We start from the raw sequence: 13,627 nt of genomic DNA, 5'->3' as shown, positions 1-13,627 counted from the left end.
CTAGAACAAGTAACTGTATGTTAATAAAAGGGACAACCTGGAAGAAATGGACAAATTCTTAGAAAAGTACAGTCTCCCAAGGCCGAAATAGCAAGAAAAAGAAATTAGGAACAGACCAATTAGAAGCATTGAAATTGAAACCGTGATTAAAAACCTCCCAACAAACAAACGTCCAGGCCTGATAGCTTCAGAAATGAAGTCTATCAAAAATCTAAAAAGCTAACATCAATCCTTCTGAAATTGTTCCAAAAAATTGCAGAAGAAAAACTCCCAGCTTCATACATTAAGGCCACCATCACCCTGATACCAAAACCAGACAAAGATACCACAAAAAAGAAAATTACAGGCCAGAATCACTGATGAACATAGACACAAAAATCCACAATAAAATACAATCCAAATTCAACAATATGTTAAAAGGATTACACACACATGATCAAGTGGGATTTATCCCAGGGATGTAAGCATTTTTCAATATCGACAATTAAGTGTGATACACAAAATCAACAAATTGAAGAATAAAAACCATATGATCATCTCAATACAAATAAACCTATTTATAAAACAGATACTGCCTCCCAGACTAAGAGAACAAACTTATGGTGGGGGAAAGGGATAGTTAGGGAGTCTGAAATCAACATGTACACACTGCTACCTTAAAACAGATAACCAACAGGGACCAACTCTGTTCAATGTCATGAATGAGAGGGGAGGTTGGGAAAGAATGGATACATGTATATGTATGGCACAGTCTTTTTGCTGTCCACTGGAAACTACCACAATATTGCTGACTATACTAAAATATAAAATAAAAAGTTTTAAAAAATAAAAGAAAAAAAGAAAAACATCCTCTAGTATTAATGCTCTCAACAAATAATTTCATTATACACAAACTTTAAAATAACAAAAATAAAAATATTTATTATTCTTAAAACTAATTGATTAGGTTAAGGAGTTATGGTTTAAAGGCACCCACTCTTGACTTTTTAAAGAAAATCATTCTTTAATAAAGACTATCTTCTTAACGTGGAATTATATATTAAGTCATTATATTGAATGGTGAAGCATCAGAAGGGTTGCCATTAATATCAGAAACTAAAATAAGATACTACTCATACCATTGTTATTTAGTATTTTGCTGGCAATTCAAGCCAATCCAATTCCAGTAAGTCAGCAATAGTCACAAGGGAAAGAGGAAACAAAAATAACACTTTGTTGTATGTTCTGACTGCAAAACCCAAGAGAGCTAGCTAAAAAATCATTTTAACTAACAAGTGAGTTCCAAAGGTAGTTGAATACAAATAAAGATATAAAAATCAATATATTAATAGCTTTCAAACTGATCTCCAACAAAAACCACCTGAAAGTTATAATGGGAGAAATTCATTTCCAAAAACAACCAAAAAATGTCAAATACATAGAAATGAAGCAGGAGGCAGATGACCCTCCCCCAGGGTAAAGCAGTTGGAAATTTAATTCCCTATTGACCAAAACTCCAAGATGAAGATGGAGACTAGCAGAACAATTAAGGAAGAAGCCTGGGCCTTGCCCAGACCACATATACCTCATTCCCAAAGTCAGGAGACCTTCCTGATCACACATGCCCAGAGAAGCTCCTTGGAGGTCAAAGAGGGGTGATGTTAACTAATGCCAGGCTATCCATATGCCTTTGCAGTAGGATCCATCTTGGCTAAGAGCTGTGCTTGCACACACGGAAGGATCCTGAGATATACCAAACATGGACTGTGAACCAGGCAAATCAAAATGACTGGCCAAAGGAAAACCAGAGGAAATGCCTCATATAAGTGATTTAAACCGCCACAAGGGTGCAACTCAGGGACTGTCCCTCTGAGTCTGCCCGTGTGTCTATCCATACATACTGGACTCTTTTTCCTCTTAATGAACACTTTATTTGCTTCACTACTTTCCATCTTTGTGGAAATTCTTTTCTGCAAAGCTGAAGGGACAGGGCCCTCATCACTGACTACTAGTCTAGTGGCCAGGATCTGGTGCTTTCACCACCATAACTCAGTCTCAGTCTCTGGCTGGGAACCCAAGCCTTGCTCCAAGCCATCGCAGGTGGAGACCATCCAAGATCAGGAATAGTACTTTAAATAAGATACATATAGAAAGCATGTGAACCAAATTATATAATCGTAATGAGACATAAACAAGAGAAAACTTGAATAAAAAGTATAATTATGCTTTTAGAATAACAAAATGTTAGTATTTTACTGAAGATGGTAGATCTTTTTCAGTGTATATTTGGTACACAGCATCATTTCAAATCATGTTTGTCTTATGTATTTTACTGTTAAGAACGTAAGAAGCTTTTTCATATTTAGCAAACCTAAGAAGCAAAAATGGTATCATTTGTTAATTAGCTAGTGTAAGAAAACCCAAATCCTCTGTCAATGCTTTAATCACAAACTATAAATACCAATAGATGCTTATCTCCTTCTTGAGATTATACATAATGGAGCTTTCTTTGCCCCTTATGAAGTACAATGCTCAAAAACATAACAGAAAGCAAACAGCACCCAATATCATGTTATTATCTTCTGTTACTAATCTTGCGGCCTGTGAAAGATTTCAAGATGATCTTTCTCGTTATTTCAATCAGATTCAAGTCATTCTGTGACCTCGTTTCTATGAGCTCCTGAATATGAATATATTTGATTAAAATCTCTACTTCCTGCTTCTAACATATACCTTAGACCTGTATGCTATCACTTCCTTAGACTCTACCCTTAGGAAAATGAACTTAAAGTTCATTATTTTAAATGGCCTCTTTTAAAAATGTCCTCTCCTCCGCTGAATAACCCAATTACATTTTATTGACGACAATGATAATGATATTGTCTCTAAGCTGCATTTCCATCATGCCATACTGGCTGGTCCAACTCTTAAACCTTAACTCTTAAACCATAATTCAAGAAATGATGGTAGTGGTGGCCATCTAAATTTGAATTTTCCTACACAGTCTAAAAAGATTTTGTATACAATCAACACAAAAGATCAGATCAAAAAGCTCCAACAAAAATAAAATATTTATAAATATTTTATAAAATTTAAGAAATGAGATTCAATATGTAATCACTAATTTTAAAACTTTTAATGAGACATTTTACTTTGGAGGAATTACTATGTCTTTAAAAAAAAAAAAACTATGTATTTTATACTTACAGGACTGCTAGCTCAGACTAGCCTTATTTCAAATGCTCAACAGCCATGACAGAGAATGGATACTGTATTGAACAGCACAAGCTTAGAAGATTCCTCTGGAAGGCTAATGAGTATAGTATTCCCTGTGTTCTTCCACGGTTAGGAGAATTTTTCTATTGCCTTGATACTTACTGAGCACTTTGGCTCAATATCAAATTCTTATTTCTTGAGTTTTCTGAAAATATTGCTCTAATATTGAATTGTTCTGCATATTGTTGAAGAGTCTGATGCCAATCTAATTTTCTTTTTAAATAACCTAATATTTTAGCACAGAAGCCTGGAGGATTTCTTTTTTGTATTTATTTTTACCTTTAAAGTATCAAAGTTTTGCTAAACTTCCTCAAGATCAATTTTCACAAGCACATGGTGGGCACTTTCAACATACAGATTTTGGTTTTCTACTTCAGAAAAGTTCATACTTAATTAAATATCAGTTCCATTTCAATGTTTTGTTTTTCTCCTGAAGGATCCCAATTGCAGGTATGTTAGATCTTTTTGCCTACATTTTATATTAGTCCTTTTCTCTCTGATCCTTTATTTTGCCTTCATTTGACCCATTTTCCTCAATGTGCTTCATTAAATTTTCAGTCATCTCTATGCCTCCTTGGTACCCTGTAATTTACTCTTAGTTTTTAAAATGATTCATTCTCTTCATCTTCTAGTCAACTTTTACATCACATCTTCCTAGTACTTATCCATTCTGGCTCCAAGTTTCTGAATTTCTTATTCATACATTCTTTTTCCTTTTCATATCTATAAAGGCTTAAGGATATTTAATATGGGTCATGGTGTTCTGTTACTGGTAACTGCTTCATGGTTGGTTTAGGAGAAAAAAAATTAATAGCTAAAATGTTTTGATTCTCATTTTCTGCTTTTTCCTTGTAGTACCTATGCACATACATAACCTGCAATTTCCTACTCAGTGTGTGAAAAGTGAAGTATTGGTCTCTCTGTGACCCCGGGGGCTGTAGCGTGCCAGGCTCTTCAGTGTTAGTTTTTCTTCAGCTAGCAATAAAAGCTGATTACAGTAAAGTAAAGATTTAGGATCAATTCTCAGGGTTTTTAGTTTGAAAGCTCCTTCTTCTGAAATTAAACTAAAAAGAGTTATTAGTGTGTCTTCTAACAGCACGATTTTCTTACTTCCACAGGACACTTAAATTTCCCCATCTTGCGTCCCTCCTTCCCTTCATCACCAAGCCTACAAGGGAGAACAGCTCCATCCTCAGGAGAGGCGCTCTCCCGATTAGGTGCCTAGGGTCTTGCGCACCCTAGGACAAAATAAACGCTCCTTTTGATCTCCCAATAGCCAACGCTCTAACTGAACCTAAGCCCAAATCTTAGGATTTTCCCACCAAGGTAAGGTTTTTCTAAAAACAATTTTAATTGTAAATTATCATCCTAGGGCTCCTAATTCAACCCCTCTTGTCTTTTCCATGTAGTCTCTGCAGTCTTCATGAACTCTCTCTAAAATGGGAGCTGAAGCTGAGCAGGCCAGATATAGGTATTTATTTCTCTCTCCTAGTAATTAGAAGTTCTTAGTTTTATCCAACACAGGTTATGAATATTTTATTTTATCCAATCTTTTGTGTTGATTTTATACAAAATCTTTTTAGACTGTGTAGGAAAATTCAAATTTAGACGGCCACCACTACTATGGGAATATCAGATCACCTTGCCTGCATCCTGAGAAATCTGTATGCAGGTCAAGAAGCAACAGCTAGAACTGGACATGGAACAATGGACTGGTTCAAATTTGAAAAAGGAGTACATCAAGGCTGTATATTGTCAAACCTGCTTATTTAACTTATATGCAAAGTACATCATGTGAAATGCCAGTCTGCTTGAAGCACTAGTTGGAATCAAGATTGCTGGGAGAAATATCAATAACCTCAGATATATAGATGACCCCACCCTTATGGCAGAAAGGTAAGAGGAACTAAAATGCCTCTTGATGAAGGTGAAAGAGGAGAGTAAAAAAGCTGGCTTAAAATTCAACATTAAAAAAACAAAGATCATGGCATCTGGTCCCATCACTTTATACTACATAGCAAATAGATGGGGAAAAAACTGAAAAAGTGACAGACTTTATTTTCTTGGGCTCCAAAATCACTGCGAACGGTGACTGCAGCCATGAAATTAAAAGACCTTTGCTCTGTGGAAGAAAAGTTATAACAAACCTAGACAGCATATTAAAAGCAGAGCTATCACCTTACCAACAAAGGTCCATAGAGTCAAAGCTATAGTTTTTCCAGTAGTCAAGTATGGATGTGAGAAGTGGATCAGAAAGAAGGCTGAGTGCTGAAGAATTGATGCTTTTGAAATGTGGTGTTGGAGAAGACTCTTGAAAGCCCCTTGGACTGCAAGGAGATCAAACCAGTCAAGGCTAAAGGAAATCAATCCTGAATATTCACTGGAAGGACTGATGTTGAAGCTCCAATACTCTGGCTAACTGCCAACACATTAGAAAAGATCCTGATGCTGGGAAAGATTTAAGGCAGGAGGAGAAGGGGACGACAGAGGACGAGATGGTTGGATGGCATCACTGACTCAACAGACATGAATCTGAGCAAGCTCCAGGAGATGGCGAAGTGGAGAGAGAAGCCTGGCGTGCTGCAGTTCATGGGGTCACAAACAGTTGGACACAACTTAGCGACTGAACAACCACTAGCAGTAGTAGTAGTGTGGTGCTAGTTGCTCAGTCGTGTCCGACTCTTTGCGATCCCACAGACTGTAGCCCACCAGGCTCCTCTGTCCATGGGATTCTCCAGGCAAGAATGCTGGAGTGGATTGCCATTCCCTTCTCCAGAGGGTCTTTCTGACCCAGAAATTAAACCCGGGTAACCCGCATTGCAAGCAGATTCTTTACCATGTAAGCTACAGGGAAGATCCAGGAGATTTTAACTCATCAAGAACTCTCAGTGTCTTTTTAGTTGACCACAGTCTCCAGTTCAGTCTCTTCTACTCTTCAAATACTATATTTATTTAATAAAAACTGAACCCTTGGTAATTTATGATTAGCACCAGCCATAAGCCCTCATGAATGAAGGACATGATAATTAGAAGAGCCACATAATACAAAAGTATGTAAAGGAGGAGACCAACATAATTCAGCTTGCAAAAAGGACATATCGCTCCGTGGTACATTTGATACCTTAGAGTAAAAAAGTGATATCTAGATATTACTATGAAAGAATTAAGTAAAATAAACTTTCATTTCTACTAAAATGGCAGCAATCTTTCATGATCAGTAACTACAGATTTAATAAGGCTATTGAGAAACAGTTGATAATAAATTTCAAAGTCCTTAACTTAGGAAATAATTTTGATACATGACAACGAGTCTGTTCAAAAAAAGTAAAGGCATAAAGCAGACTAAAAGTAAATGACAACAGAAAATTACTGTTAGAGAAGATTTATGATCTACTTGAGCAGCTTCTGTACATTATTTGATACGCTTAGGATTATAGCCTAACAGGGAACCAAAAATCAACATAATGAATAAAATAAAGAGTAAGAGCTAAGAAATAACCCAAGAATTCAATAGGGAGATGAATATTATGAAGTTATGAATATGGAACTAGATACTAAATATTTCCTTCTTTAAAAACAAGTAAACTGATGTTCTTTCATAAGGGTTTTTTTTTTTTTAAGGTTTTCTATAGATAATAAATAACTGCCACCAGGCAATTAACTCAAGTTAAAACACAAAGGCATATGAGGCAGTAAGACAGAGGGAAACAATCTAATCTGTTAGGAAAAAGATGTAGAAGCTGTGTTGGTGATCATGTTGATATTGCTCTGTGTTTCCCCCAACCAACAAGAACATGGTCCCCATTCTCTTACAACAGAACATAATTTTTATGAATGACTGTTAATTTTGCTTATTTTGAGGCCTGTAATTTATGATAGTAGGTTGTTCTACAAGGTGGATCAGATGTCATATTCTCTAAGGACAATTCCTCTCTTAATGTTCAGGGACAAAAATGTGGCCTGTTTTCAAATAAGCATGAAATAGAGTACCAATACTACAATTCAACAAGCATTTACCAAGAATCTTCTATTTCCTCAATCAACACAGACCAGAATAAACCAGGTTGATTTCTTTATATATTTACTAAAAACATTTTAAAGCTGAGATATGAAGTATTTAGTAATAAATGAGTGACTGAATGCTTCTGTATTAATTCAGATCTCAGATGTACACAAAATGCTTGCTTAAACAAAATATTTTCCATAAAGTCTAGCAAATACTCAAATTTTCAACTTTTGTCTCTTAAGATCCTTACATATACTAGATTTAATGCCCACTCCGAATTCAAAAAAATACTCTGAAGTCATGCAAAGTGAAAATTCTAATGTCAGATTCTAATCATTTGTAAATTCCCATCATGTAAAAATTTAGAAGCATGATTTCTTTCCTTTCAGAAATGTCCCTTCCAATGACAGGTTAGTAAATTATAAAATAAAACTTTTAGATTTCCATTACCCACATCACCATTTTGTACAAATAGAGAAATCATTCTTTCTTGATCAGGTGCAATACTAATGCAAACATTACTAATGCAAACAATACTAATGCAAAACTAATGATATTTTTAGTTAAAACACTGACACTAAAAGAAGAATTATGAAACTAGAACTTCTCTGTGTAAAAAAGCCAGAATAGATTCTAAGTTACATGCCTTATAATTTTACCTTTAAGAGCATAGAAGTAGCAATGGATCAAGCACTTTATTCAGAGAAGTAAGAACTGTATAAAATAAACATCTCATTGATATTTTTAAAATTTTTAAAATTTTTCTTGCTTAAAAGCTAGATGTTAATTTTATAAAACACATCAATAAATATCTAAAAATAGACAGCTCATGGGTTTATAAATCTCCTTCCTCTATACTAATAATTTGAAACTACTTTTTAAAAAAAAAGCAAAAATTTAAAACAATATTAAAATCTAGCTTCTGAAAACATTGTTTCACATTCTATAAAATCAGAAAAAAGCTGCACTTTACTCAGAATGTAGTTTTTTTAATTTTGTAAACTAAGAGTTAAAATTCAAACTCTGGATTCTGCCAGAGCAAGGCAAGTAAACTTAGAGGGACTGTTTCCCTATCTTTTAAATGGTGATGTATATAATACCTCATCACGGGTCTATAGGAAAGATCAGACAACAGATTAAGTCTGAAGTCTAGTGCTGAGTACATAGTGGATGCTCAATCAATGATACATATCATTTGAAAGTTAAAGACAGTACATCTGCAGGAACCACCTCTTCCTATATCAAATTCTTTTGTGTCAACAGTCTCAGATGTGAAGACAATTATGAATTTTGTTACAGATTCTTAAGAAGACATATCCCTTTTATTCTCTTCCTGAAGAGTCAATGATTAAATTGGCAGTTTGTTGTTTTCATTACCATTGTGTAACTATTTGTCCTTAACATTTTATGAAATACAATTTCAAGACCATTTTCAATAAATGGGGCTAACAAATAACTCTGCAATGGGTCTGAAATTTAATCCAACACCATACACACTTGTCAATATTTCCTGAATCTGTTATTTAAAATGCTATAAAATATTGCTTCCTTTTTTCATTTCTCTTCATCAACTTTCACTGGGTTTCAGTCTTTTCAGGAGAGGGCTGATTACACCTCCATGTATAACCAAGGACATGGAATCCCTGTCCTTCAGGTACTGAATGAATGGTCCATTTGGAAAATACTACCTGTTTCTAACATAAAGAAAAAACTGGGCCATTTAAAACAAAAGAAGTTATAAAAAGCAATGCTTCAAAAAAAAATGAACTTGAGATACTCAATTTATGTAGACTAATTATATATTATGTAAATCGACCTATACAGGCATGTGTAAAAATCAGGTCATCACGTGGTGTTCTCTAATCCTTAAGACCAGTGCTACCCATAAGAATCTTCTGTCATTATGCAAATAGTTTACATCTATGATCACCAACCAAACAGGGTTACTGAAAAATTAAGAGTAAAAAACTTAATCTTTTATTAAATTTAACTATTAAATTTAAGTAGCCACATATATCTACTATAACGGTGAACAAAGGCTTACACATTTTCTTTTCTCTTTTTCTAAAGTTTTTTTGATGTGGACTATTTTTAAAGTCTTTATTGAATATGTTACAATATGGCTTGCGTTTTATTTTTTGGCCCTGTGCCATGTGGGGATCTTAGTTCCCAAACCATAATGGAACCCAAACCGCCTGCATTGGAAGCAAGGACAACCACTGGACCACAGGGAAGTCCCTTTTTTATTGTTCCTTTTCATTACCATTGTGCCCTTTATCCAGATGGTCTCATTGAACACCTTGTTTTAAACCCCTTCTGTGATATCTCTAAGATCAAACAGCTTGACAAAACTGTAATCTCAAAACCAAACAACTACTGAAACAGAATTTTAAAAGCCAACTTTAAAATGCACTTTTTGATGAAGAGCACTGCAATCAGTTATTTTAATTTTATAATCACAATTTACTAAAGAAAAAAAATGCATACATCTCAGAGTGCTTCAAATTTAACTTTAACAACACAGTATATAACTTCCTTCCTGAATTATTTGTCAGCTACATAATTACTCCCAGGGTAAAATAAAGGCATAATTAAAAACAAGTAAGGCATAAACCAAAGTACAACCAAGCAGAATTAAGAGAACAATTGAAAATTATTCTGTATCTATCTATTCACTGTGATAATACAGAAATTAATGACTAGAAATATGATAGCTCAAATGCAACAATACAATGAATTGGTCAGTGAAGAGCTATTTAATTTTTATCTCTAGTATTATTTACCACACCACCAAAGATCAAGAGTTACCTCAATTTTAAGGGATTTTTGGATGACTGGTGATGGCTCTTTCCAATTAAATCTAAGCATACATTATTTTAAAGTAAAATGATTAAAAAGCCATCATAAAAAAATGTTAAGGGTTTTAAGCGCCCTTTCTTTTTTCATAAGCTTCCTCTCTGTTTCTCCTCTCCACACGTAAACACAGTCTTTTTTTTTAAAGCACAAATGTAGGTGTTAAGAAGAAAAACAACTCCTGGGGCACGTCTGTTAAGAACTGCCTCTCTCTGGGACTGGTATTAATGTCATCACTACCAATCAATTCCTCCTTTCTTCTGCCTATCAACTTGGCTTTCAGTATCCTGGGGGTGGGGAGGTAGGTAGGAGGGTGGAACAAGTGAAACAACATCAGTATTCAAACATAGGATTCAAAAGAATTCAAACAATGTAAATGCAAGTTATTTGCTAAACTATATATGAATTTCTGAAAGACTGCTGACTTGATTTTTTTTTTTTTTTGGTTTGGCATTTGAGTAAACATTAAAAAACTTACTAAAGTGTAAAATAAAGCAAAGTGAAGTTGCTCAGTTGTGTCCAACTCTTTGCGACCCCATGTACTGTAGCCTGCCAGGCTCCTCCATCCATGGAATTTTCCAGGCAAGAGTACTGGAGTGGGTTGCCATTTCCATCTCCAGTGGATCTTCCCAACCCAGGAATCAAACCCAGGTCTCCTGCACTGCAGGCAGATTCTACCGTCTAAACCACCAGGGCACCGCTCCCCACCAGCCAAAAAAAATCAACTTACTATTCTGCGTCAAAGCTTGAAGTAGACAATCCAAGCATCCTTCTAAACTATCATCAGTTCTGTCAGCAGCTGTAATCTTCAGCTTCTTCAAGGTATCACTGAGATTATCTGCTTAGAGAAAAAAAGAGAAATCAGAAACCTCACTAACCATCATGTTGCATGATCAACAGTACAAACAGGCAAAAGGCTCCCATTATGGTGAATTATTTTCATATGCGTTCCAAAACAGCAACGGACTATACAATTACTCATTTTTAAATAAAATTTTATCCATTTAACTCATATAAAATAGTCACTTCATCTGTATGATACCAAGAATATTCTGTAGTCACAGAACATCTTTTCAGCATTCTTATACCTTATCTATTGTTCACGAACCAGCCATGGTTAACTGAAAAAAATGAAAAGTCCACAAAAACTTGCATAAGCTTTGCAAGTAATAATGGATTACATTTTTTGGCTTCCTCTGTTGCATTTTAAATACATAAAATGAAAATGAAGCTTTAGAAAAGTTTCAAAATAATTTGACTTAAAATAATAAAGTCTGATTATTACTGTGGGCTTCCCTGATGGCTCAGATGGTAAACAATCTGCCTACAATGCGAGAGGCTCAAAGATGGGGAAGATCCCCTGGGGAAGGAAGGGAATGGCTACCCCCCCAGTATCCTTGCCTGGAGAATTCCAGGAACAGAAGCCCCTGTCTACGGGGATGCTCACTAATATAAAGCTTTTAAAAACTGCCACTTAAACACTTCAAAGTACTGCTTTAAGCCAAAACGTGTACATTCTGGATTTTACAGCACTTTGCATGCTTGGTCACTAAGTCGAGTCTGACTTTTTGTGACCCCATGCGCTGTAGCCCTCCAGACTCCTCTGTACACGGGATTTCCCAGGCAAGAATACTGGACTGGATTGCCATTTCCTCCTCCAGAGGATCTTCCAGACCCAAAGACTGAACCCACGTCTACTACATTGACCACTGGAGAAGGAACTGGCAACTCACTCCAGTGATCTTGCCTGGAGAACCCCAGGGACGGGGGAGCCTGGTGGGCTGCCACCTGTGGGGTCACACAGAGTCGGACACGACTGAAGCGACTTGGCAGCAGCGGCTGCAGCTACTGCATTGACAGGCGGGCTCCTTACCACTGAGCCACCTGGGAAGCCCTTTAAAACATGCTCTTCCAAATTATATATGGATTTCTCTAGACCATAGATTGTTAAAATCTTTTACATATTAAAAATTATTTAGCATGCCAAGGAGTTATTAAATTTTTATTGAAGTATATTTGATGAACAATGTTACGTAAGTAACAGGTGTATAGTACAGTGATTCACAATTTTCAATGTTATAATCTATTTATAGTTATTATAAAATACTTGCTGTATTCCCTATATTGTACAATATACCCTTGTAGCTTATTTTCTACATCATAGTTTGTACTACTTAATCCTCTACCCTTTAATTGCCCAAGCTTTATTCTATGTATCAGTGAGTCTGTTTCTTTTTTGCTGTATTTACTAGTTTGTTGCATTTTTAAAGTTCCACATATAAATGATACCATACAGTATTTGTCTGACTTACTTCACTTAGCATAATACTCTCTGGGTCTACCCACGTTGTTGCAAATGGCAGAATTTCCTTCTTTTTTTATACTGGAATACTGAGACAAATAATGTCTCAGTATTTACATGTAGAATCTAAAAAATACAGCAAACTAGTAAATACAGCAAAAAATAAACAGACTCACTGATACAGAGAACAAAGTAGTGGTAACTAGTGTGGAGAAGGAAGGGGAGAGGGGCTGCTATGAACACTGGGATGAATGTAACATTTTGAATTAGTGTTTTGGTATGTATACCCAGGAGTGGAATTGCAGGCTCATATGGTAGTTCTATTTTTAGAGAAATCTCCATAGTGTTTTCCAGTGGTTGCACCAATTTACATTCCTGCTAACAGTATATATACAAGGATTCCCTTTTCTCCACATCCTCACCAACATGTGTTACTTGTGGTCTTTTTAATGACATCCATTCTGTCAGGTGCTGGGTGATATCTCATTGTGGTTCGGACATATTTCCCTGATGATTAATGATGTTGAACATTTTTTAATGTGCCTAATGGAGATCAGTCCTGGGTGTTCTTTGGAAGGACTGATGTGGAAGCTCAAACTCCAATACTTTGGCCACCTGATGTGAAGAGCTGACTCATTTGAAAAGACCCCGATGCCGGGAAAGACTGAGGGCAGGAAGAGAAGGGGATGACAGAAGATGAGATGGTTGGATGGCATAACTGACTCAATGGACATGGGTTTGGGTGGACTCCGGGAGTTGGTGATGACTCCGGGAGTTGGTGATGGACAAGGAGGCCTGGCATGCTGCAGTTCATGGGGTTGCAAACAGTTGGACACAACTGAGCGACTGAACTGAACTGAATGGTCATCTGCATGTCTTTGGAAAATATCTGTTCAGGTCTTCTGTCCATTTTTTAATCAGGCTCCTTGGCTTTTCTGATTTTAAGCTGTATGAGCTACTTATACATTTAGGAATATTAACCTGTTATTGGTCATATTATTAGCAAATATTTTCTCCCATTTAGAAGGCTTTTTGTTTTGTTGATGCTTTCCTTTGAAGCACAAATGCTTTTAAATTTAACTAGGTCCCATTTGTTTATTTTTGCTTTTATTTATTTCCTTTGCTTTAGGAGACTGATTCAAAAAACTACTGCTACAATTTATATCAAAAAGCGTTCTCTTTATATTTTCCTCTAGGAATTTTATAGTTTC

General features: G+C 35.7%; 1 protein-coding gene across 4 annotated transcripts in view; it reads right to left on the bottom strand.

Moving 5' to 3' along the window:
* The window catches only part of RAP1GDS1 (Rap1 GTPase-GDP dissociation stimulator 1), a 150,286-nt gene that overhangs the window by 96,927 nt on the left and 39,732 nt on the right, over positions 1-13,627 (bottom strand). For 3 of the 4 annotated variants that reach the window (XM_020901656.2, XM_020901658.2, XM_020901659.2), the window contains exon 2: positions 10,845-10,955. In XM_020901656.2, coding sequence (XP_020757315.1) covers positions 10,845-10,955 — 111 coding nt within the window. The remainder of the gene's footprint in view (positions 1-10,844; positions 10,956-13,627) is intronic. The other variant, XM_020901657.2, reaches the window with a different exon arrangement.

This window comes from Odocoileus virginianus, chromosome 21 (genome assembly GCF_023699985.2).
Source record: "Odocoileus virginianus isolate 20LAN1187 ecotype Illinois chromosome 21, Ovbor_1.2, whole genome shotgun sequence".
NCBI classification, from domain to species: Eukaryota; Metazoa; Chordata; class Mammalia; order Artiodactyla; family Cervidae; genus Odocoileus; species Odocoileus virginianus.
Note: the sequence above shows the minus strand (reverse complement) of the source record. Positions and strands in the feature narration are given on the sequence as shown.